The 24,284-nt window shown below is 37.7% G+C and overlaps 1 protein-coding gene and 1 pseudogene across 4 annotated transcripts in view; both read left to right on the forward strand.

Moving 5' to 3' along the window:
• KLHL20 (kelch like family member 20) overlaps positions 1 to 24,284 on the forward strand; it is a 62,611-nt gene that overhangs the window by 3,674 nt on the left and 34,653 nt on the right. For all 4 annotated transcript variants that reach the window (XM_015123857.3, XM_078000194.1, XM_078000184.1 and 1 more), the window contains one exon: positions 9,262 to 9,835. In XM_015123857.3, coding sequence (XP_014979343.3) covers positions 9,262 to 9,835 — 574 coding nt within the window. The remainder of the gene's footprint in view (positions 1 to 9,261; positions 9,836 to 24,284) is intronic.
• LOC144340398 (small ribosomal subunit protein eS27-like pseudogene) lies at positions 17,174 to 17,489 on the forward strand (annotated as a pseudogene).

Consider the following 24,284-nt stretch of genomic DNA (forward strand, 5'->3'; position numbering starts at 1 on the left):
GGCTGAGGCAGGCAGATCCCTTGAGCCCAAAAGTTCAAGACCAGCCTGGGCAACATGACAAAACCCCATCTCTACAAAAAGGAAACAAAAAAAATTTAGCCAAGTGTTGTGGCAGATGCCTGAAGTTCTAGCTACTCAGGAGGCTGAGGTAAGAGGATCACTTGAGTCTGGGAGGCAGAGGCTGCAGTAAGCTGTGATCACACCATTGAACCCCAACCTGGGCAACAGAGCAAGACACTGTCTCAAAAAAAAAAAAAAAAAAAAAAAGACACAAATGTTGCAGGGCATAGTGGTTCATACTTGTAATCCCAGCTACATAGGAGGCTGAAGCAGGAGGATTGCTTGAGCCCAGGAGTTCGAGGCTGTGGTGATCATACCACTGCACTCCTGCCCGGGTAACAGAGAGAGACCCCATCTCTTAAATAAATAAATAAATAAAAATAAGAAAATAAAATGCATTTGAAAAGACACTAATGTCAGCATATCATGCACATTCTTCTGTATCTTTATTCACTTGAAAAATTGTTTTGTAAATTGTAACAAATGCATATAGACTTACCTTATTCCTTTTAATAGTTATGTGGTATTCCATTGTCTATATGCACCTTTGTTAACCAGTCCCATTTGAGAGAGATTTATTTCAACCGTTTTGCTGTTACAACCAGTTCTGTCTGCAATGAATATCCTTGTAGGTGGTTTTTGCCCAAATGTGTAAGTATAGAATAAGTTCTGGCTGGGCGCAGTGGCTCATGTCTGTAATCGAAGCACTTTGGGAGGCCGAGGTGGGCGAATCACAAAGTCAAGAGATCAAGACCATCCTGGCCAACGTGGTGAAACCCCTTCTCTACTGAAAATACAAAAATTAGCTGGGCGTGGTGGCGTGTGCCTCTAGTCCCAGCTACAGTCCCAGTTGGGAGGCTGAGGCAGGAGAATCACTTGAACCCGGCAGGCGGAGGTTGCAGTGAGCCAAAATCACACCACTGCACTCCAGCCTGACGAAAGCATAAGCCTCCATCTCAAAAAAAAAAAGAATAAGTCTTAGGTTTAGAATTGCCTAAAGAGTATGTACATTTTTTAATTTTGGTGGACATTGGCAAATTTTTGCCCTTAGAGTTATACCAATCCATAGTCTTTACCAACAATGTGTTTGTTTCCCAAGGTATTATTTTTTAATCATTCATTTATTTAGAGATACCAAATATTTTGTAATGTAATTTTTCCAAGTTTTCTTGAATATATTAGTAGAAAACAGCCTGATTGTAGAAATTGGTTTATTCATATGTCAAACCTTTATATGATACCACTGTATACCTGTATATTGTGTGATACAGATCAAGTGATGAAAACAGATATCATGATACAATATTGGCCTGGTGCAGTGACTCATACCTGTAATCCCAGCACTTTGGGAGATGGAGGAGGCAGGAAGATCACTTGAGCCTAGGTGTTCGAGGCTGCAGTGAGCTATGATTGCACCACTGCACTCCAGCCCAGATGACAGGGCGAGACTTCATCTCTAAAATGTAATCAGTTAATTAACTAACAAACATTAACAGAATTTTAATAGAGATGTAAACTTAGAGGAGGGAACTGCTCTGTGGAGATGAGGAAGCATCACAGAAATGGCAATATTTGAGCTGGATCTTCTAGGAAGAATAAGAATTTACTTCTAAAGAAGGGAGTTAATTAAGGACACCATAAAAGGAAGGAACAACTTGTGCAAAAAAAAAAAAAAAAGGAAAAGAGAGAGCACCAAGACCCAGAATTGTCTGACATGCATGGAACAGTGAGTATATGTGGAGTATAGGGTATTTTGGGGAAGAAGGGGAAGTAGAAAATATGGAAATTGAGGCTACAGCCATGGGAAAGAATTCAAACTTTAGGTATTTAAGAGCCAATGGACATTATTATATACATCGTTTGTTCTTTGAGCTGATTTCTAGGCACATGGGGGATGGATTGGAAAGAGAGAAGAAATTATGGCAAGGAAATGAATTTAAACTAGTTGTGGTAGTTCAGATGAAAGAAGATGAGAACCTGAAGTAGATCTATGGCAGTGAGGGTTGAGAGAAGAGGATGGAATTGAGAGCTTGTATAATAGTAAAATCAAAAGGATTTGGTGAACATGGAGTGAGAAAAAGGTAGTGTTATAAATGACTCCAAACTTAGGAAACTAGGTGCTGCCATGATAAGATTAAAAAGAAAAATACAGGAAGAGGAACAGGTTTCAGCAAGCCAAGAATAGATTCTGTTTCATATACTTTTAATACTATTGTGTTTGGGAAACAGCCAGGTGGAGGTATCCAGCATGTGATTGGAATATGAGTCGGGGGCAGAAGAGAGATTTGGGCTAGAAATTTTTTTAAAATGTGAGTCATCAGTACCAAGAAGGTTCTTCAAGCTGTAGGCATAAGTGATGGTAGAAGAGAAAAGGAGAATGCTGAGGACAGAACTGTAGTGAGTACCAGGGGTGTTTACAGTGGGGCCTAGCAGGAAGACCCCATAAAGTCTCTAAAATGAGTAAGAAGCTTTACATGCTTCGGGTCTTATTTTATTTAACAGTATCTAGAGTTTTTATTGATAGTTTTTTACTCACATTGAAGGATAGCTGAGCTACTCCTTGAGTTTAATTTCAGAAGACAAAATTTCCAATCTCATATCTTTGAAATTTTCAATTTGTTCTAGTCAGTCTAAAGTGTATGCTTAAAAATAGTGGTAAAACATACACTTGCTTGATTTAACTATTCCCTAGTGTGGCATGCACTGTAGGTTAGCTTGCACATCTCTTCCTTTCTTCCACCTACTATAGACACTAGAAAATTAAATACTCTCCTTGATTTCTTAGTTGTCTCTGCATATGGGAAGGGCTGTGTGACACCGTGCTACCAATGAGATGTCAACAGTAGTTGTTGAGGGGTATTCTAGGAAGGCTTTTGCTATCCTGATATAAAGGGAAACTAGCATGCTTGTATGAGGATTTACCCTTCCTGCTCCATCTTGGTCTCGATCACTGGACCAAGGCTCCCAAGGCTTATGCTCATTTTATCCAATAAGCAGTGATGAGATGCCTTGGGACTAAAACATTCACAACCAATTTTCAAATGAAGAGGTTAATAGCTTGGCTTTCTGGTGTGGAATCAGGTATGGAATAGAGTGCCTATTGGGACCCCTTCTAGTAAGCAGTACTGGCACTTTGAGGTATTTCTGTTTTGAGGGTTTATATACCCAAATCTCTAGCTCTCTCTATTGAAGTATATTTAGGACTATAAATGAGGGTCAGTGCAACTGAATCTTTTTTAAGGTCAAGTTGTTAATTTTCAAAGTAAAACAAAATTTTTGAAGTAGGAAAGGTGAAATGTTCATTTAGATAGTGTATTAGTCCATTTTGTATTGCAGTAAAGAAGTACCTGAGACTGGGTAATTTATTTAAAAAAAAAAAAAAAAAAGAGGTTAATCTTGGCTTATGGTTCTGCAAGCTATACAAGAAGCACCTGTCACACATGTCACCACACCTGGCTAATTTTTAAATTTTTTTGTAGAGATGGAATCTCATTTTATTGCCCAGGCTGGTCTCAAACTCCTAAGCTCAAACGATCCTCCTGCCTCAACCTCCCAAAGTGCTTGGATTACAGCTGTGAGCCACCATGCCTAGCTAGTTTTTACATTGTTAACAGGTTGAGAAAAAAAGACAAAAGATGAATGATATTTCCTAAAGTGAAAATTATATGGATGGACACCAATGGCTGGGGGCATGGTGGCCTACACCTGTGATCCCAGCACTTTGGGAGGCTGAGGCAGGAGGATCACTTGAGGCCAGGAGTTCTAGACCAGACTGGGAAACATAGAGAGACTTTGTCTCTACAAAAAAATTAAAATTTAGCCAGGCGTGGTATTATGCACCTGAGGGCCTAACTACTCAGGAGGCTGAGTTGAGAGGATCGCTTCAACCAGGAGCTTGAGGCTGCAGTGAGCTATGAGCACACCACTGCACTTCATCATCAGTGACAGAGCAACACCTTATTTCTAAAAAAACAAAAAGAAAAAAAGATTCTACTATACTAATGCAGTAATAAGAGCTTTTTTTTCTTTTTTTTTTTTTTTTTGACATGGAGTTTTGCTTTTGCTGCCCAGGCTGGAGTAGTGCAGTGGCACAATCTGGGTTCACTGCAACCTCTGCCTCCAGGGTTCAAACGATTCTCTTGCCTCAGCCTCCCAGGTAGCTGGGATTACAGGCATGCGCCACCATGTCCAGCTAATTTTTGTATTTTTAGTATAGATGGGGCCTCACCAGGTTGGCCAGGCTGGTCTTGAACTTCTGACCTCAGGTGATCCAGACACCTCTGCCTCCCAAAGTGCTGGGATTACAGGTGTGAGCCACCGCGCCTGGCACTATGGTATATTTAAAGGAAAAATGGAGATATTAGCTTAGTTTACCCACATTGTACTTAGGTGAAATAAAAAATTGTTCATATCTCAGTTCAACAGTAGCATCTTTATGTACATAACTAAGGTTGTGACAATAACACTTTACTTTCAGCATTCAGTGTCAGTATTCCAGGAATTTTTGAGTTGGTCTTTTGTCTTTGTTACTTTTTTTAAAAAGAAGCTTGATTTTACCACTGTTAATCATGTGATTCTTTCAGCAGCTCCTATGTACAAGGCACCATTTTAGCTCTGTGGTTAAAAGCATTCTTGATTGTTTATGTGGATGATAAAAATTATTCTTTAACGGCTCAGCTTTATGTTTTAGTCTTTAAAATTGCCAAGCACAAACAGTGATGTTTTTACCAAATGTATAAGTATTTTGGAAAAATTGCTACTTGTTGAAGAAAAGAAGAACCATGTTTTTTGTTTTCGTGTTATATCTTTGCAATGCACAAGCAATTTCTTCTTCCTAGAACGTCCTTATGGATTTTTCTGTCCTTCTCAGGAGACTCCTTTTACACCTTTGTGTTTTATTATACTGTAGTTCCTGTTAGTGCTACAGCTTTGGAAGTAGAAGACTGATAGGGATGCTGTCCTTTGCAGGCTAGATATTAGACTCTCTCAGTAGTGGTAGATAACTAGTATCTGAGAGAGACTCACATGAGGCTGACCTAGAACTCAGTGATCAGAATGCTTGAGTCATCCCCCTTTTAAGTAGCATGGTACTTTTGGAAGAATTTTCCATCAGAGGACTGCTTAATAAGAATCAGAAACAGAAATATACCGATCTGGAGCATGGATGTGAGACACTTCCCTTAAGCTCTGGGAAAACCCAGTGTGATATTCCTACTTCACAACAAAACACACACCCTTGTGGTAACCTGATAGATGACACCTGTCAGATCCGGAATCTTTCTGAATGATGTTAAACAAATACTTCATAGATTTTGCCTTTCTGAATAACTTTTAAGCTTTATTTAGGTATAATTGATATACAAAAAATTGTACATATTTTATGTATGCATTTTGATGAGTTTGGGCATATGTGTACACCCATGATATCATCACAATCGAGGTCCTAAACATATGTATCACCTCCAGAAATTCTTTTATATATATATATAAACATACACATACATTATCTATATGTTTTTTGGTTTTTTTGGTTTTTTTTTTTCTAGAGATGGGGCCTCACTATGTTGCCCAGGCATGTCTCAAACTCCTGGGTTTAAGGGATCCCCCCACCTCAACCTCCCAAAGTGCTGGGATTACAGGCATGATCCACTAGGCTCAGCCTAGCTCCAAAAATTGTTACGTTTGAACCACATCTTTTGTCCTGGTTGCCCTCTTACTGGTTATTCATGTATCTCCTCCTCTAGAGATTGCTTCTTTATATTACTTTGAATTTCCCATTTTCCCAGTCTATAGCAAAATGCTTTGTACATTAAAAGCAATTAGTATTTGTTAAAAGAATAGTTATTTTAATTAAGAGTCATAGATTGTCTTTTCTCTGCCATGCTTATGTAATGTGATAAAAAAAATCCAAATATCTTATTTCTAATTATTTGTCAGTAATTTGTGACTTTTACCTAGTAATTTCACACCTGAATTTCCACATATGAAATATGAATATAAGATACAAATTTTCAAGCCAGGCACGGTGACTCACACCCGTAGTCCCAGCTACTTGGGGGGCTGAGGTGGGAGGATCACTTGAGCCTGGGAGGTCGAGGCAGCAGTGAGCCACGATCAAACCACTGTATTCCAGCCTGGGTGATAAAGCAAGACCCTGTTGCAAAGAAAAGATACAAATTTGTATCTTATGTATTATCTGGAATGACTTTAAAGATAATAAAAGTATTTTAAGTATTTTATCAATACTTAAAAGTAATTCTGAAAATTTCTTATACCATCCAGTTAATTTTAGTTAGAAAAGGGATGATGTAAGTTCACTTTGTTATGCTTATTCCCTTAAATATGAAATGCATTTTATAGGCTGCTTTTACCGAATTATTTGACTCTTCTTGATATTTCACTGATGAAATTTTTCATGATGACCAAATCTAAAAAAAAAAAAATCTGTATTTGGTGTAGTTTCTTGGGCTTTTAAAAACAGTTGTACAGAAATTTGGGTAATCCATAAGAAAAAACAAAACAAAACCTTATTTTGAATTGCTAAATCATCCTAGAAACTCTTCCCTCTCCTCACCTCCCAGTACTCACATGAATTACAGTTATTAAATATTCACAGTACCTCAGGAGATGCGTGGTTTACCCTAAAGCATCCAGAGACTGAGAGCTTCATGATTTTGAGTAAGTCACGTAACCAAACTAGTTTCTTCATCTGTAAAAGGAGGGCATTATGCTACATGATCCGATGATCCATTCCATTCCATATCTAGATCTCCACACAAGCAAGAAGGGGCAGTTTTCATATTTGAAGACTTGTGAAGAACACCAACTTGTAAGATTTATAGACACATACATATATACTCTGATCCTGTAAGGCAGTGTTCATCAAATTTGAGCAATTTACAGATACTCCACCACCTTTTTGTCCAGAACCCATTTTAAAGGAAAATAATTATTGCAGCTTCTTTTTTTTTTTTTTTTTTGAGACGGAGTCTCGCTCTGTTGCCCAGGCTGGAGTGCAGTGGCCGGATCTCAGCTCACTGCAAGCTCCGCCTCCCGGGTTTACACCATTCTCCTGCCTCAGCCTCCCGAGTAGCTGGGACTACAGGCGCCCGCCACCTCGCCCGGCTAGTTTTTTTGTATTTTTAGTAGAGACGGGGTTTCACCATGTTAGCCAGGATGGTCTCGATCTCCTGACCTTGTGATCCGCCCGTCTCGGCCTCCCAAAGTGCTGGGATCACAGGCTTGAGCCACCGCGCCCGGCCTAATTATTGCAGCTTCTAAAAAATACGTCCTTTAACACAAGTTTAGACAACACATACCTAAATGTACAGGAAATGCCCAACTTATAGACTTCTACAGTTTATGTATACTAGCTCGAGCCATCATGCTTCTCTAAAGCTTTTGTTTAAAAACCAAAAACGGCCAGGCGCAGTGGCTCATGCCTGTAATCCTAGCACTTTGGGAGGCTGAGGCAGGTGGATCACGAAGTCAGGAGATCGAGACCATCCTGGCTAACACGGTGAAACCCCCGTATCTACTAAAAATACAAAAAATTAGCCAGGCATGGTGGCACGCACCTGTAGTCCCAGCTACTTGGGAGGCTGAGGCGGGAGAATCGCTTGAACCCGGGAGGCGGAAGTTGCAATGAGCCGAGATTGTGCCACTGCACTCCAGCCTTCGCGACAGAGCCAGACTCTGTCTCAAAAAAAACCAACCCAGCATGGTGGCATGTGCCTTTAATCCCAGCTACTCAGGAGGATTGCTTGAGCCTAGGAGTTCAAGACCAGCATGGGCAACATAGTGAGACCCTCATCTCAAAATTTTTTTTTAAATTAATAAATATAAAAACCCAGCAACAACAAATTGTAGAATAATCTGAAAAAGAGAGAGATTCTTTTCCTTCTCCCTTCTTGTACCTATTGTTCCTTGCGTCTTGGGACTTCAAGACTCAGGGCAGTGGCATTTAAACTTTTTTGATATAACCTGCAGTTTACAAAGGGAACCAGTGATGCATATCTATACGAATTTGTGTGTGTACATACACGCAATTGAACGTACTTAATGAAATGTATGCTGTTACTTTCTATTTCATTTTTTAATGCTTCTTATGATGCACTGAATTTTACAACTAAACCTAGTCCCCATTTACAGCACTCTTACCATAGAAAAATACAAACCTCCAAATAAATAAACTTTTAGAATCAACTTTTAAATACTACTTACTTATAAATTGAAGAATGTCTGTTTATGAACTTATTCATTTATTTTATAATCATACCGAAACCTCAGTGATTCAGACCAATTTGACAGCAGTTTGACATATGTAGTACTTTTAATTGAGGCTTATCATATTTAATATCTCTAATAGGAAATTAGACCCAAATTAGTCTAACAAAATCGACCTGGAGGCTCTTTGGAGTCCTGCTAAATCATCATTTAGCTTGCCATTTTCTTTACTATTTTAATCTCAATAAACTTGCAAAGATTCTATGTAAAGATAAATTTCAATCCAGACTTTTTTTTTTTTTTTTTTTTTTTTTTGAGACAGGGTCTCTCTCTGTCACCCAGACTGGAGTGCGGTGATGCAATCTCGGCTTACTGCAGCCTCTGCCTCCAGGGTTCAAGTGATTCTTGTGCTTCAGCCACCCAAGCAGCTGGGATTACAGGCATGTGCCACCACACATGGCTAATTTTTCTGTAATTTTAGTAGAGACAGGGTTTTGCCACATTCACCAGGCTGGTTTCAAACTCCTGGCCTCAAGTGATCAGCTTACCTTGGTCTCCCAGGGGTTACAGACATGAGCCACCACACCTGGCCGTCAATCCAAACTTTTTAGATTGTCTTTAATTCAAAATTGAACTATTAATTGAAGCATGTTAACTTGGGCTTAATTTTTAAAATGGATAAGCATAACCACCTTATCTAAAAGTTTTATTACCATAGTAGCTGGAATTTAAATGGTTTATGTAGACCAGGCATGTTGGCTTATGGGAGGTGGAGGCAACAGGATCACTTGAGCCCAGGAGTTTGAGACCAATCTGGGCAACACAGTGAGACATCATCTCTACAAAAAAATTAAAAAAAAAAAAAATCACCAAGCTAATTACGTTTCCTTATCGCTTGAATTACAAACATTTAAGGGGAGAAAAGAGTTTATAATAATACTGCCATCTTCTTTCTCTCCCCCATCATTCCTATAGGTGTACCAACATTCGACCAGGAGAGACTGGAATGGATGTAACAAGCCGCTGCACCCTTGGAGACCCCAACAAACTACCAGAAGGGGTTCCCCAACCTGCCCGCATGCCCTATATCTCAGACAAGCACCCTCGACAAACCTTGGAAGTGATTAACCTTCTGAGAAAGCACCGGGAGCTATGTGATGTGGTGCTAGTTGTGGGCGCCAAGAAGATATATGCCCATCGAGTCATTTTGTCAGCCTGTAGTCCCTACTTCCGAGCTATGTTTACAGGAGAATTGGCAGAGAGCCGTCAGACAGAAGTAGTGATCCGCGACATCGATGAGAGGGCTATGGAATTACTGATTGACTTTGCATATACCTCCCAGATAACAGTAGAAGAGGGCAATGTTCAGACTCTTCTGCCAGCTGCTTGCCTCCTCCAGCTGGCAGAAATACAGGAAGCCTGCTGTGAATTCTTAAAGAGACAATTAGATCCTTCTAACTGCCTGGGCATTCGGGCTTTTGCTGACACACATTCATGTCGTGAGTTGCTAAGGATAGCAGACAAGTTCACCCAACATAACTTTCAAGAGGTGAGTTGCACTTGGTGTTCCAATGCACTTATGATCTATTTGTCAGAGAGCAATATAGATTCACATTCTGTTAAATTGCCTGGGTATTTCCTGCTGATTCTAACTTATAATAGCAAAGAAGTAAGTTATTATAAATCCTAAACCTAGCTTTTATTTTAGAGGCCAATTTTGTGTTCTACCAGCAAAAGTTAAGATTTAGGGATTGATTCTCCGTAACTGTATTCATAAAAGTATAAGCAAAAAAAAAGAAAGGAAAAAAAAGAAGATTTTAAAAAAAAGATTATAAGCCAAAATAGAGTTTAATTCCTAAGAGGATCTATGCCTGATAGGATACCTGGTATCATCATTTATATAAGATATTTCCTTCCTGATTATGTGGATTATTCAGAATAAATTATAGATTATAGCTTATTTGGTAAACTAATAATCTGAAAAGATGAGTTTAGATGTTATCAAAAGACTTTTCATTAAACCTGCTATCTTTCCCTTATTTATTTAACAAATAATTGTAAGGCTACTATGTTTCAGCCACTGTGCTTGGGAACATAGGCTACAATAGTGAACTAGAAATCTAGAGTCTCTGTATTTGTGGAGTTTATAATCTAGCAGGGAAGGTAATCATTAAACACTTAATTATACAAATAATTAACTACAGTTAATGGGTGTTACAAAGCAGCAGCCCTAGATGATTTAAGAGTGTATTACAGAGAAATTTAACTTTGGTTCTGGAACAACTTGTGCAAAATCCTGAGACGTTAAAAAGCATCACTAGTTTGAAGACCTAAAAAAAAACCAGTGAGACCCAGAGACCAAGGGGGTTAGAGGATGTTACATAGTGATTACACAGAAAGAAGAGGGCTAAATAACACTGAGGTTGATAGACTACATTAAGAATTTGAGATTGGCCTGGCACAATGGCACATGCCTGTAATCCCAGCACTTTGGGAGGCTGAGGCGGGCAGATTGCATGAGCTCAGGAGTTCAAGACTAGCCTGGACAACATGGCGAAACCCTATCTCTACAAAAAATACAAAAATTAGTCGGGCATGGTGGCGTGCGCCCCTAGTCCTAGCTACTTAGGAGGCTGGGGTGGGAGGATGGCTTAAGCCCAGGAGGTAGAGGTTGCAGTGAGCCAAGATCGTGCCACTGCACTCCAGCCTGGGTGAGAGAGCCAGACGCTATCTCAAAAAAAAAAAAAAAAAAAAAAGAATTTGAGATTGATCCTAAGAGTGCTAGAAAACCATTAAAGGGTTTTAATCAAAGGAAAAACATTGTCTGTTTTACAACTTTTTAAAAAATCATATTTTTTTTTTTTTTTTTTTTTGAGACAGAGTCTCGCTGTGTCGCCCAGGCTGGAGTGCAGTGGCCGGATCTCAGCTCACTGCAAGCTCTGCCTCCCAGGTTTTTACGCCATTCTCCTGCCTCAGCCTCCCGAGTAGCCGGGACTACAGGCGCCCGCCACCTCGCCCGGCTAGTTTTTTGTATTTTTTAGTAGAGACGGGGTTTCACCGTGTTAGCCAGGATGGTCTCGAACTCCTGACCTCGTGATCCGCCCGTCTCGGCCTCCCAAAGTGCTGGGATTACAGGCTTGAGCCACCGCGCCCGGCCTAAAAAATCATATTTTTATTTATTTTGCAGTAAACTGATCAGCTCAGGACCATACTTTTTTTTCCCCCAATCATTTTTTGGAGAACAGGTGGTGTTTGATTATATAAATAAGTTCTTCAGTGGTGATTTCTGAGATTTTGGTGCACCCACCACCGGAGCAGTGTACACTATACCCAGTGTGTAGTCTTTTATCCCTCACACACCTCCCATGCTTCCCCCTGAATCCCCAAAGTCCATTGTGTCATTCTTATGACTTTGCATCCTCATAGCTTAGCTCCCTCTTATAAGGGAGAACATAGGATTTTTAGTTTTCCATTCCTGAGTTACATCACTTAGAATAAAGGTCTCCAGCCAACTCCATCCAGATTGCTGCAAATGCCATTATATCTTTGTTTTTTTTTTCTTTTCTTTTTTTTTTTTTTTTTTTTTGAGACAGAATCTCACTGTTGCCCAGGATGGAGTGCAGCAGGGCTCAGTCTCAGCTCCCTGCAACTTCTGCCTCCTGGGTTCAAGTGATTCTCCTGCCTCAGCCTCCCAAGTAGCTGGGACTAATACGTACACGCCACCATGTCCAGCTAATTTTTGTATTTTTATTAGAGATGGAGTTTCACCATGTTGGCCAAGCTGGTCTCAAATTCCTGGCCTCAAATGATCTGCTTGCCTCAGCCTCCCAAAGTACTGGGATTACAGGTGTGAGTCACCGTTCCTTTTTATGGCTGAGTAGTATTCTGTGGTATATGTACATACTACATTTTCTTTATCTACTCATTGATTGATGGGCATTTGGGCTGGTTCCATATTTTTGCAGTTGCGAATTGTGCTGCTATAAACATGCGTATACAAGTGTCTTTTTCATATAATGACTTCTTTTCCTCTGGGCAGGTAACCAGTAGTGGGATTGCTGGATGAAATGGTAGATATACTTTTAGTTCTTTAAGGAATCTCCATACTGTTTTCCATAGTGGTTGTACTAGTTCACATTCCAACCAGCAATGTAAAAGTGTTCCCTTTTCACCACATCCATGCCAACATCTTTTTTTTTTTTTTTTTAATTTTGAGACAGAGTCTCACTGTGTTGCCCAGGCTGGAGTGCAGTGGCATGATCTCGGCTCACTGCAACTTCCGCCTCCCAGGTTCAAGCGATTCTCCCACTTCAGCCTCCTGAATAGCTGGGATTACAGGCATTTGCCACCACACCAAGCTAATTTTCATATTTTTAGTAGAGATGGGGTTTCAAAATGTTGGCCAGGCTGGTCTCAAACTCCTGACCTCAGGTGATCCACCCACCTTGGCCTCCCAAAGTGCTGGGATTACAGGCGTGAGCCACCGTACCTGGCCTATTTTTTAATTTTTTAAATTATGGCCATTCTTGCAGGAGTAAAGTGGTATCACATTGTGGCTTTGATTTGCTGATCATTAGTGATGTTGAGCAGTTTTTCGTACGTTTGTTGGCCATTTGTATATCTTCTTTTGAGAATTGTCTATTGGTCTTTAGCCCACTTTTTGATGGAATTGTTTTTTTTTCTTGGTGATTTGTTTGAATTCCTTGTAGATTCTGTATATTAGCCTGTTGTTGGATCCATAGTTTGCAAACATTCTCTCCCACTCCGTGGGTTATCTGTTTACTCTGCTGATTATTTCTTTTGCTGTGCAGAAGCTTTTTAGTTTAAGTTCCATCTATTTATCTTTGTTTTTGTTGCATTTGCTTTTGGTTCTTGATCATGAACTCATTGCCTACACCAATGTCTAGAAGGGTTTTTTCCAATGTTGTCTTCTAGAATTTTTATGGTTTCATGTCTTAGATTTAAGTCTTTGATCCATCTTGAGTTGATTTATGTATAAGGTGAGAGATGAAGATTCAGTTTCATTCTTCTACACGTGGCTTGCCAATTATCCCAGCACCATTTGCTGAATAGGATGTCCTTTCCCCACATTATGTTTTTGTTTGCTTTGTCAAAGATCAGTTGGCTTTAACTATTTGGCTTTATTTCTGGGTCCTCTATTCTTTCCATTGGTCTGTGTACCTATTTTTATACCAGTACCATGCTGTTTTAGTGACTATAGCCTTGTAAAATAGTTTGAAGTCAAGTTATGTGATGCCTCCAGATTTGCTTAGCCTTCCTTTGGGTATGTGGGCTCATTTTTGGTTCCATATGAATTTTAGGATTGTTTTTACTATTTCTGTGAAGAATGATGGTGGTATTTTGATGGGAATTGCATTGAATTTATAGATTCTCTTGGCAGTATAGTCATTTTCACAATATTGATTCTACCCATTCGTGAGCATGCGATGTGTTTCCATTTGTTTGTGTCACCTGTGATTTCTTTCAGCAGTGTTTTTGTAGAGACTTTCACTTCTGTAGTGAGATATATTCCTCAGTATTTTATCTTTTTTTTTTTTTGCAGTTACTATAAAAGGGGTTGGGTTCTTGATTTGATTCTCAGCTTGGTCGCTCTTCGTGTATAGCAGTGCAACTGGTTTGTGTACATTAATTTTGTACCCTGAAACTTTACTGAATTCATTTACCAGTTATAGGAGCTTTTTGGATGAGTCTTTAGGGTTTTCTAGGTATACAATCATATCGTCGGCAAACAGCGACAGTTTGACTTTCTCTTTAATGATCTGGATGCCCTTTATTTCATTTGTTTGTTTGTTCTAAGAGATGGGGTCTTGCTCTGTCCCCCAGGCTGGAGTGTTTTGGTGCAAACACAGCTCAATACAGCTTTGACCTCCTAGGCACAAGCGATCCTCCCGCCTCAGCCCCCTACATAGTTGGGACTACAGGTGAACACCATCATGCCCGGCTAATTTTTGTATTTTTTTGTAGAGACAGGGTTTTGCCATGTTGCCCAGGCTGCTCCCAAACTCCTGAGCTCAGGCAATCCACCTGCTTCGGCGTCCCAAAGTGTTGGGAGTACAGGCGTGAGCTGCTGCACCCGGTCCTGGATGCCCTTTATTTCTTTCTCTTGTGTGATTGCTTTGGCTAGGACTTAAAAGTACTATGTTGAATAGAAGTGGTGAAAGTGTGCATCTTTGTTTTGTTCCAGTTCTCAGGGGGATGCTTTCAACTTTTCCTGTTCAGTATAATATTGGCTGCAGGTTTGTCATAGATGGTTTTTATTACCTTAAGGTATATCCCTTCTATGCCGATTTTCCTGAGGGTTTTAATCATAAATGATGCTAGATTTTGTCAAATGCTTTTTCTGTATCTATTGAGATGATCATATGATTTTTGTTTTTAATTCTGTTTATGTGGTATATCACAGTTATTGACCTGCATATGTTAAACTATCCCTTCATCTCTGGTATGAAACCCACTTGATGATGGTGGATTATCTTTTTGATATGCTGTTGGATTCAGTTAGCTATTATTTTGTTGAGGATTTTTGCATCTATGTTCATCAGGGTTATTGGTCTGTAGTTTTCTTTGTTATGTTCTTTCCTGGTTTCGGTATTAGGGTGATACTGGCTTCATAGAATGATTTAGGGAGGATTCCGTCTTTCTCTGTCTTTTGGAATAGTGTACGTAGGATTGGTACCAATTCTTTTTTTTTTGGAGACAGAGTCTCACTCTGTCGCCCAGGCTGGAGTACAGTAGCACGATCTCAGCTCACTGCAACCTCCGCCTCCTGGGTTCAAGCGATTCTCCTGCCTTAGTCTCCTGAGTAACAGGCACCCACCACCACACCCAGCTAATTTTTTGTATTTTAGTGGAGACAGGGTTTCACCATTTTGCCCAGACTGGTCTCAAACTCCTGAGCTCAGGCAATCCGCCACCTCAGCCTCCCAAAGTGCTGGGATTACAGGCATGAACCATCGCGCCTGGCCCAATTCTTCTTTAAATGTCTGAGAGAATTCAACTGTGAATCCATCTGGTCCTGGACTTTTTTTGTTGGCAATTTTTTTAATTGTCATTTCAATCTCACTGTTGTTATTGCTCTGTTCAGGGTTTCTGTTTCTTCCTGGTTTAATTTAGGAGGGTTGTATATTTTCAGGAACTTATTAATCTCCTCTAGGTTTTCTAGTTTGTGCACATATCGGTTGTAATGTCTCCCTTTTTTTCTCTATCTTTTTGATATGGGGTTTCACACTTGTCGCCCAGGCTGGAGTGCAGTGGCACAGTCGCAGCTCACAGCAACCTCCACCTCCCGGGTTCAAACAATTCTTCTGCCTCAGCCTCCCGAGTAGCTGGGATTACAGGCACCTGCCACCACGCCCAGCTAATTTTTTTATTTTTAGTAGAGACAGGGTTTCGCCATGTTGGGCAGGCTGGTCTCGAACTCCTGACCTCAGGTGATCTGCCCACCTTGGCCTCCCGAAGTGTTAGGATTACAGGTGTGAGCCACCGCGCCAGGCCCCATTTTGTTTCTAATTGAGCTTATTTGGATCTTCTCTCTTTTCTTGGTTAATCTTGATAATGGTCTATGCATTTTGTATATCTTTTCAAAGAACCAGCTCTTTCATTTCTCTTTTGTACTGTTTTTTCTGTTTCAATTTCATTTAGTTCTGCTTTGATCTTTATCATTTCTTTTCTTCTGCTGGGTTTGAGTTTGTTCTTGTTTATCTAGTTCCTTGAGGTTTGACCTTAGATTGTCTATTTGTACTCTCTCAGAATTTTGATGTAGGCATTTAATGCTGTGAACTTTCCTCTTAGCACCACTTTTGCTGTATCCCACAGGTTTTGATAAGTTGTATCACTATTATTGTCAGTTTACAGAATTTTTAAATTTTCATCTTGATTTCATTGTTGACCCACAGATCAATCAGGAGCAGATTATGTAATTTCCATGTATTTACATGGTTTTGAGATTCCTTCTGGAGTTGATTTCTCCCTGCTGAGAAGGCAGGCAGGGCTTTCAGGCCTTGCCCCTCCCTGCCTGCCATGGCTTCAGCTTCCATGTTGTATCTGCACTTCTCGTTTGCTCCCCCACCCCGGATTCTGCCCAGGAAAATTTGCACTCAGTCAAAATTATTACACAGTTTACCTGGAAGTCTCCTTCTTTCTGTGGCCCTTCCCCAGTTCCACTGGCTGTTCTCCCCAAGGACCCTTGTGAGGTAAAGTCGGAAATGGCTTCCCTGGGGACCAGGACTGCCTACAGGGCTCTTCCTACTGCTGCTTTTACTTTCATATGTCACTAAATTCATTTCAGTTCTAGGCAAGATTAAATCCTTCTCCCATAATCTGAATTTTCAGGTTCTCCAGTGAGGGTATGTGTTCGGAGGTGGGCTTTGCCCCTCTCATACTTTGGGCACTCACAGTTTTTTGGCTCAGATTTTGCAGCTGCAAGCCACTTCTGTCAAAGGATCTGTGAATTCTTTTCAGTTTTCCTGGTGTGTTCCTCTGGTGGTTCTTGGAGTAAAAGTTCACAATGTGAATCTCCACACACTGTTCTGTCTGTCCAATTGGAACGTGCAAGTTAGTCCTGCCTCCTATCTGCCGTTTTTTACATATTTTCTATTTTGTGCTTTAATACCACCCTCTGTCCACCAGGATAACCTCCAACGGATCAAACATTTAAACACACAAAATAAAACCATGAAAATATTACAAGATGACATGGAGCAATTTCTTTACAATCTTGAAGTGAAAAAGGTCTTTCTAATTGACTAACCCAGAAAAGACAGAAGAGGAAATTGATAGATTTGACTACATAAAATTCAAAATTTTCTTCATGGTAAAACAAAGCAAAACAACAATTACAAGACGAAAGTCAAAGGCAAGCTGGGGAAAAATATTTGTAAATCGTCCTTTCTGGTGGTGGTGACCTTCCCACGAGAATGTGCCTCTTACAAAGGATCTCCTTCATCCCTCTCCGGAAGAGGAGAAGAGGAAACACAAGAAGAAACGCTGGGTGCAGAGCCCCAGTTCCTACTTCATGGATGTGAAATGCCCAGGATGCTATAAAATCACCATGGTCTTTAGCCATGCACAAACCGTAGTTTTGTGTGTTGGCTGCTCCACTGTCCTTTGCCAGCCTACAGGAGGAAAGGCTTACAGAAGGATGTTCCTTCATATGAAAGCAGCACTAAAAGCACTCTGAACCACGATGAGTGGGAAACCATCTCAATAAACACATGTTGGATTAAACAACAATTGTAACTTGTATCATGGACGACATTAATCTCCTTATGTCAAGAGCTCCTGTTGGTCGATAACACAAACTGATGACCTAACAGAAAAATGGGCCATAAACAGAAAAGAAATTGCGATTCCCCTTAAACATATGAAATCTGCTTGTTTAAAATAACTAAAACACAAAACTACATGAAAGTAACATTTTTTTTCTATCAGATTACAAATATCCAGAAGTTTTATGCACCCTGTTGGCAAGGCTGTGGGGAAATAAGATCATTGCTAGTGTGAGTATAAGTTAGTACAACCCTTTTGAGAGGAACTACAGTGGTATCTGTCAAAGTTACATACTTTTTACACACACTATTTTGACTCAGCTTCCTACTTCTGGAAATTTGTACTACAGGTGTACTGGAGAATGGAACAGTTTGCCACCATAAACAAGGTCAACAAATCAATACCAATGAGATCACCTGAGAGGGGAGAGAGAAGAAAAAAGCCCTAAAATGTTTCCAATATTGAGGGATAAGTGACTGGCAGTGGTAACAGGGAATATTTAGAGAGGATAGAAGAAAAGAGCAAGCATGGGTTGTGAGATGCAAAGGAAGGGATTATTTTAAGAAGGATATATACGTGTATATATATATGCATGTGTATATACGTATATACACACATATATACACATGTATATGTACACACATGTATATATACACACATATCTCAGCATATATATATGCTGAAATAAAAGTTATTAATAGTATTAGGTCCATTGGCCTTAAGAAACATTAAAACATTACAAACATTTTGGTACTACAGAAGAATGTAAGCAGGATACAATTCAGACACCATAAAAAGATTAATTTGATTGCATAAAAGTTAAAATTTTTTGTTCTTTCCAACATAAAAAGCATCATGAACTAAAAAATTGATGTCAAACTCAGAAAATCTATTTGGAATATACACGACAGAAAAATGCTAATTCCCATGAGCTCATCCAAGTTTAATCAGAAAAAAAAAAACCATGAAAAACACAGTGGAAAAATAAGCAAAGGGTATATAATAAGGAATGTGTAAAAAAAAAAAAAAAAAGATAGTCAAATGGAAAATAAACGTGAAAGGACGCTCAGCCTCACCTATAATTGAAGAAACGTATTTCAAAACAAAATACCACTTTTTTAGCCTTATCAGACTGGAAAAATACTATTTAAACTTTATTTGAAAAATATTCAAATTTATAGGAAATCACAGGAGTAAGACAAAACTTTTATGTACCCTTTGTCCAAATTCACCAATTGTTAACATTTTGCCTCATTTACCTTATCATTCTCTCCTTGCTCTGTAAATATTTTTGTCTGGGTAATTGGGGAGTATATTGCCAACAGCATATTCCTTTACTCCTGAATACTCCTATACTCCTTTTATATTCCTTTACTCCTTTACTTTCATATTCCTTTATTCTTGAACACTTACTATGATGGTTGCAAAGTGGTGATTTTTAAAAAAAAAAAAAAACCTCCAGTTTCTGTCTACATTCTGCTATAGGATAGAATTTTTCTTAACCCATATTGATTGATTAGTACTGTGGACTTATGGGCTTATTCTATTCAGTAGATTATAGTCCTTTGTTGCTATTTATTATTCTGATGCATGGTAGGTTCTGGTTTATCCTTCTTGTGTTTCCTTTTGCAAAATTAAATACGTGTATGTTTTCCTATTTCCATTTCTTTTCTGCATGCTATATATTTTGTTGCACCTTGCATTTTAATATTTTCTGGAATTCATTCCATATTAGTTGATTTAGATCATCCTTGTTTTTCAAAGCTGCATTGTACTCCTTGTGTGGATGTACCACTGTTTGTTCAGTCTCTACTGTTTGAGCATTTAGGCAGCTTTAAATATTTTGCCATCACAAATAATGCTGCAATGAATAACATTTTGTATGAATATATCAATATTGTTGGAAGTTTATCTTTAGAATAAATTCCTAGAAATAGGATTGCAGGGCCTAACTTTAACTTCATTTAAGTATCACCAATTTCCCTTCCATAGGGATTGAATCATTCTAACCAGTAGTATATGAGGCTAACTGTCCACAGCCTCACCAACAGATTGTATTGCCAGCCTTTGGAATTTTTGCTAATTTAACAGATGAGAAGGGAATTTCAGTATCATTTTAATTTATACTTCTCTTAAAATAAGTTGAACATCTTTTCTATTTTTAAGCACCATATGTATAATTCTTGTGAATTGTGTTTTAATCTACTTTGCCCATTTTGCTATTAGATTTTTGTTTTTTCTTCAATTTTTTAAAGTTCTCCATATATTAACAGTGATAGCCTTTTATCCATGATACATGTCACAAATATTTTTTCCAGTTTGCATTTGTCTTTCAAGTTTGCTTATTGTATTTTTGATCATGCAAAACTTTTTGGTTTTTTTAATGTCAAATGTATCAGTCTTTTCTTTTATTGTATCTAGATTTTGAGGCAGAGTTTGAAAGGTGTCCCCAAACCCAGGTTACAGAGAAATTTACAAATATTTTTTCTAGTATGTAAATGGTCTTAGTTCATCTTTGTGTATGGTGTGAAATATGGACCTAAGTTTATCTTTTTCTGAATGGCCATCTAGTCTAAATACCGTTTATTTAAAAGCCTTTCTTTGCCCAGTGATTTCAGATAGCATCCTTATTAAACACTAAATTTCTGTATGTAATTGGTTTTCGACCCTCTGTTCTAGGCCATATACCAGTATGATACTGTTTTCTATTTATTATGGCTTAATTACTAAAGTTTTATAATGAATTTTAATATGTATGCGGTAGGGCTAGTAACCCCCTTCCCACCATGTAACTCTTGTTTTTCAGTGTTTTCCAAGCTTTCTTGCTATTTATTTTTCCAGATGAACTTTAGTGTCGCCTTATCTAGTTCCAATAAAATAATTTATTGGTATATTTATTGGGATCATATTAATTTATAAGTAAACTTAAGAACAGTCATTTTATGATGTCGAGTTGTCCTATCAAATAACAAGATTTTATTTCTTCAATTGTATTTTTTATCTCTTGGGAATGTTTTATAGTTTTATTCATCTAAGTTTTATACATTTCTTTTTTCTTTTCTTTTTTTTCTTTTTTTTTTTTTTTTAAGAAAGAGTCTGGCTGTGTCACCCAGTGGGGAGTGCAATGACACAACCTCCACTCACCACAACCTCCGTTCAAGCAATTCTCCCACCTCAGCTTCCCGACAAGCTGAGGTTACAGGCATGCACCACCATGCCTGGCTAATTTTTGCATTTTTAGTAGAGACAGGGTTTCACCATGTTGACCAGCCTGGTCTCGAATGCCTGACCTCAAATGATCTGCCCTCCTTGGCCTCCCAAAGCACTGGGATTACAGGTGTGAGCCACCCCACCCAGCCTACATTTCCTTTAAAGTTTACTTCTTAGTATTTTTTGTTGCTATCAAAAATAGGTTTTTCGCCTCATTATATCTTCTAACTGGTGATCATTAATGTGTATGAAAGCTGCCTCACTGAATTTTTTTATTCTTTGAGTTACTTTTACCATTGATTCTTTAGAGATTTTTTGGAATCCTATTATATCACTTGCATATTAGTAGTTTTATTTCTTCCTTTCCAATTGTTAATGCTTCTAATTGTTTTCTTTTGTCTAGTTGCTTGATAACTCTAGTAAAATGTTAAATAGTAATGGAAATATTGTACATACTTCCTTTGTTGCTGACATTAGTAGGAATGCCTCTGGTGTTTTCCCATTAAGTACTATATTGGCTTTAGGATTGAGGTGTAGATATTTTATCATGTTTAGAAAGTATTCGCTTGAACCCAGGAGCTGGAGGTTGCAGTGAGCCGAGATTGCGCCGCTGCACTCCAGCTTGGGCAACAGAGCGAGACTTTGTCTCCAAAAAAAAAAAAAGTATTCATGTCCAACAATTCCTATTCTCTTGAATACTTTTTATTAGGAGCAGTGTTGAATTGTGTCGAAGACTTTTTCAGTTTTTATGGAGATAATCCTATGAACTTTCTCCTTAAACCCATTAATGTAACTTACATTAATGGAATCCTACAAGTGAAACATCTTTGAATTATTAGCATACACCTCTTTATTATGGTGATGTTAGAATCTACTCACTAATATTTAGTATTTTTACATCAATATTCATAAATGATATTAATCTTTAATTTCCTTGTACTGTCTTTGTCAAGTTAAGTATAAATGTTACACTTCATGAAAATGAGTTGGAAGTTTTCTTCATGTTCTGTGCTCTGAAACAATAAATATACTATGGAGACTATGGTCTGTAGAAGTTTGATAGAATTTCCCTCTGAAATCATCTAGGTTTAGTGCTTTTCTGTAAAGTAATTTATTGATAAGTTTTTCTATTTCTTCTGTGAAATTTTCTTTCTTTACAGAGATCAGTTTGGGTAAACTGTATTTCCCTAGAAAATTACCAATTTCATCTAGGTTTTCAAATTTATCTGTATAGAGGTACACAAAGTAATCTCTTTAATTTTTAAATTTCTGTATCAGTGGTTATTTACCCTTAATACTTTGATTTTGTATGTGTGTTTTTAATGTTTCTTTCCTTGTACAAGTTAACTAGTAATCCGTTTTAACTTTTTTTCAAACAGGATTTTTTACTTATTAATTAGATCTACTACCTTTTTGCTTGATTGTATTTCATTCTGGTTTTACCTTTATTATCTTCTTGTACTTTATTTTCGCTTATTCTTTTTCTAGCTGTTTGAGTTGAGAATTAATTTATTTTCATTCTTTCATATTAACTACTGTAAGTATTTAAAGCTATTCTCAGATCACTGTTTTGAATATATTTAATTGATTCTGCTCTTTAGTGCTTCATTATCATTGTTTTATAGAAATTCTGTTTATATTTCTCTTTAACTCAAAAACTATTAATAAATTTTTCCAATTTCTAGATGGAAAGATTTTTTGTGTTTTTTAAATTTCATTTTTGATTGCTAGTTTTAATGCACTTTGATAAGTGTAATAATTCTACTCTATGAAATTTGCTTTCTTGGTAACCTAATATATGATCAATTTTCCTATTTTATGTGTGCTTGAGAAAAATGTGTATTTTCTAGTTTCTATTCTCATAGTATTGGAAGTGTATGCATAAGATCTACCTTATTGATTATGTTGCTTAGCTCTTCTGTATTCCTTTTTTGTCCTTGGACCTGTGTGTTAAAGTCTCTTATTACTAGTGTGTCTATTTCTCTTTATATCATCTATAGGTAGTTACTGTGTTGCCTTATGCATAATCATAACTTTATGTCTTGATTATAAATTGTGAGTTTGAGCTTCGTAAAGTGTTCCCCTTGTCAGATTTAATTCATTTGTTGTCTAAGTTCTAGTTTGTCTGATAATCTGGATTTCAACTCATTTTCTTATTGTTTCCATTTGACTGGTATTTGTCCTTCCCATTACTTTTAGCCCGTTCAAATTACGATGTTTTAAGTATTTTTATTGAATTAGTGTGGAACTGAGTTTTGCTTTATGAGCGGATTTGAAATATTTTTCTTTAAATAGGCAGTTTAAACCCATTTGCATTGATTGCTCTGACTGATACATTTGTTTTCAACTCTGTCATATTTTTATCAATAATAGCTGATTCAGTTATATTTACTGTATTTCTTTTTCTATGTGGAATCTTTGCTTTTTATTTTAATTTCTTTTAGTATATAGGAAAGTTTGTATTTTTGTTGCACTGGTTACCTTTACAAACTAGAAAAAGAAGAGCAAATTAAACCCACAGTAGAAGGACGAAAATAATAAAAATTAGAATAAAAACCAAGAGCTCTTTAAAAAAAAAAGATGAACCTGCATCTCCATACTGATCAAGAAAAGAAGGAAAGAAGATACAAGTTACCAGTAACAGGAATGAAAGAGAAGATAGCACTACAAATCCTTTATACATAAGAAGGATGATAAGGAAATATTATGAACAACATTTTACCTATAAATTCACTGAGATGAAATAGGCAAATTCTCTGAAGAAAATACGAATTACAAAAACTAACTTAAGAAGAAACAGAAAAACAGAATAACCCTATATCTATGAAATAAATTGAATTAATAATTTAAAAACCTTCTCACAAAGAAAATGCCAGTCCCAGATGGTGAATTTATCAAACATGTAAAGAAGAAATAACACTAATCCTATGCAAAGTCTTTCAGAAAAGGAGAATGAAGTTACCAACTCATTTTATAAGGCCAGAATTGCCCTGATTGAAACCACAGACACTAAAAGAAAACTACAGATCAGTATCTCTCATGATCTTAGATACAAAAATTCTTAACAAACTATTAGTAAATTAGTTCCAGTAAAGTATAAAAGGGGAAATTCTATGACTTAAATGGGGTTTATATTATTAATTAATGTTGATAGAATCATTATTTTATAGTCACATTTAATTTTTCATTGAAAATAATCTAACTTCTTTAGATGCCTTCATAACAGACTTGTCTCTTCATTTCTTCCCACTGTTTTCAAATACAAATCCACTTTCCAAAAATAAAGATTTGCCATCACTGAGGAGCTCCAAAACAATATGCTAAAGGCTTTGGACCCCACATTAAGAATTCTCTGCTTCAGAACGTTTTTGGGTTATGGTAATGTTCTGTATCTTGATTGTGGTCTTGTTTACATGAGTATATAATTTATCAGAACTCATCGAGCTGTACACTTAAAGTTTTTTATTTTTTAATGTCCTGCTCTAAGTTGTGTTTTAGAC

Source organism: Macaca mulatta, chromosome 1 (genome assembly GCF_049350105.2).
Source record: "Macaca mulatta isolate MMU2019108-1 chromosome 1, T2T-MMU8v2.0, whole genome shotgun sequence".
NCBI classification, from domain to species: Eukaryota; Metazoa; Chordata; class Mammalia; order Primates; family Cercopithecidae; genus Macaca; species Macaca mulatta.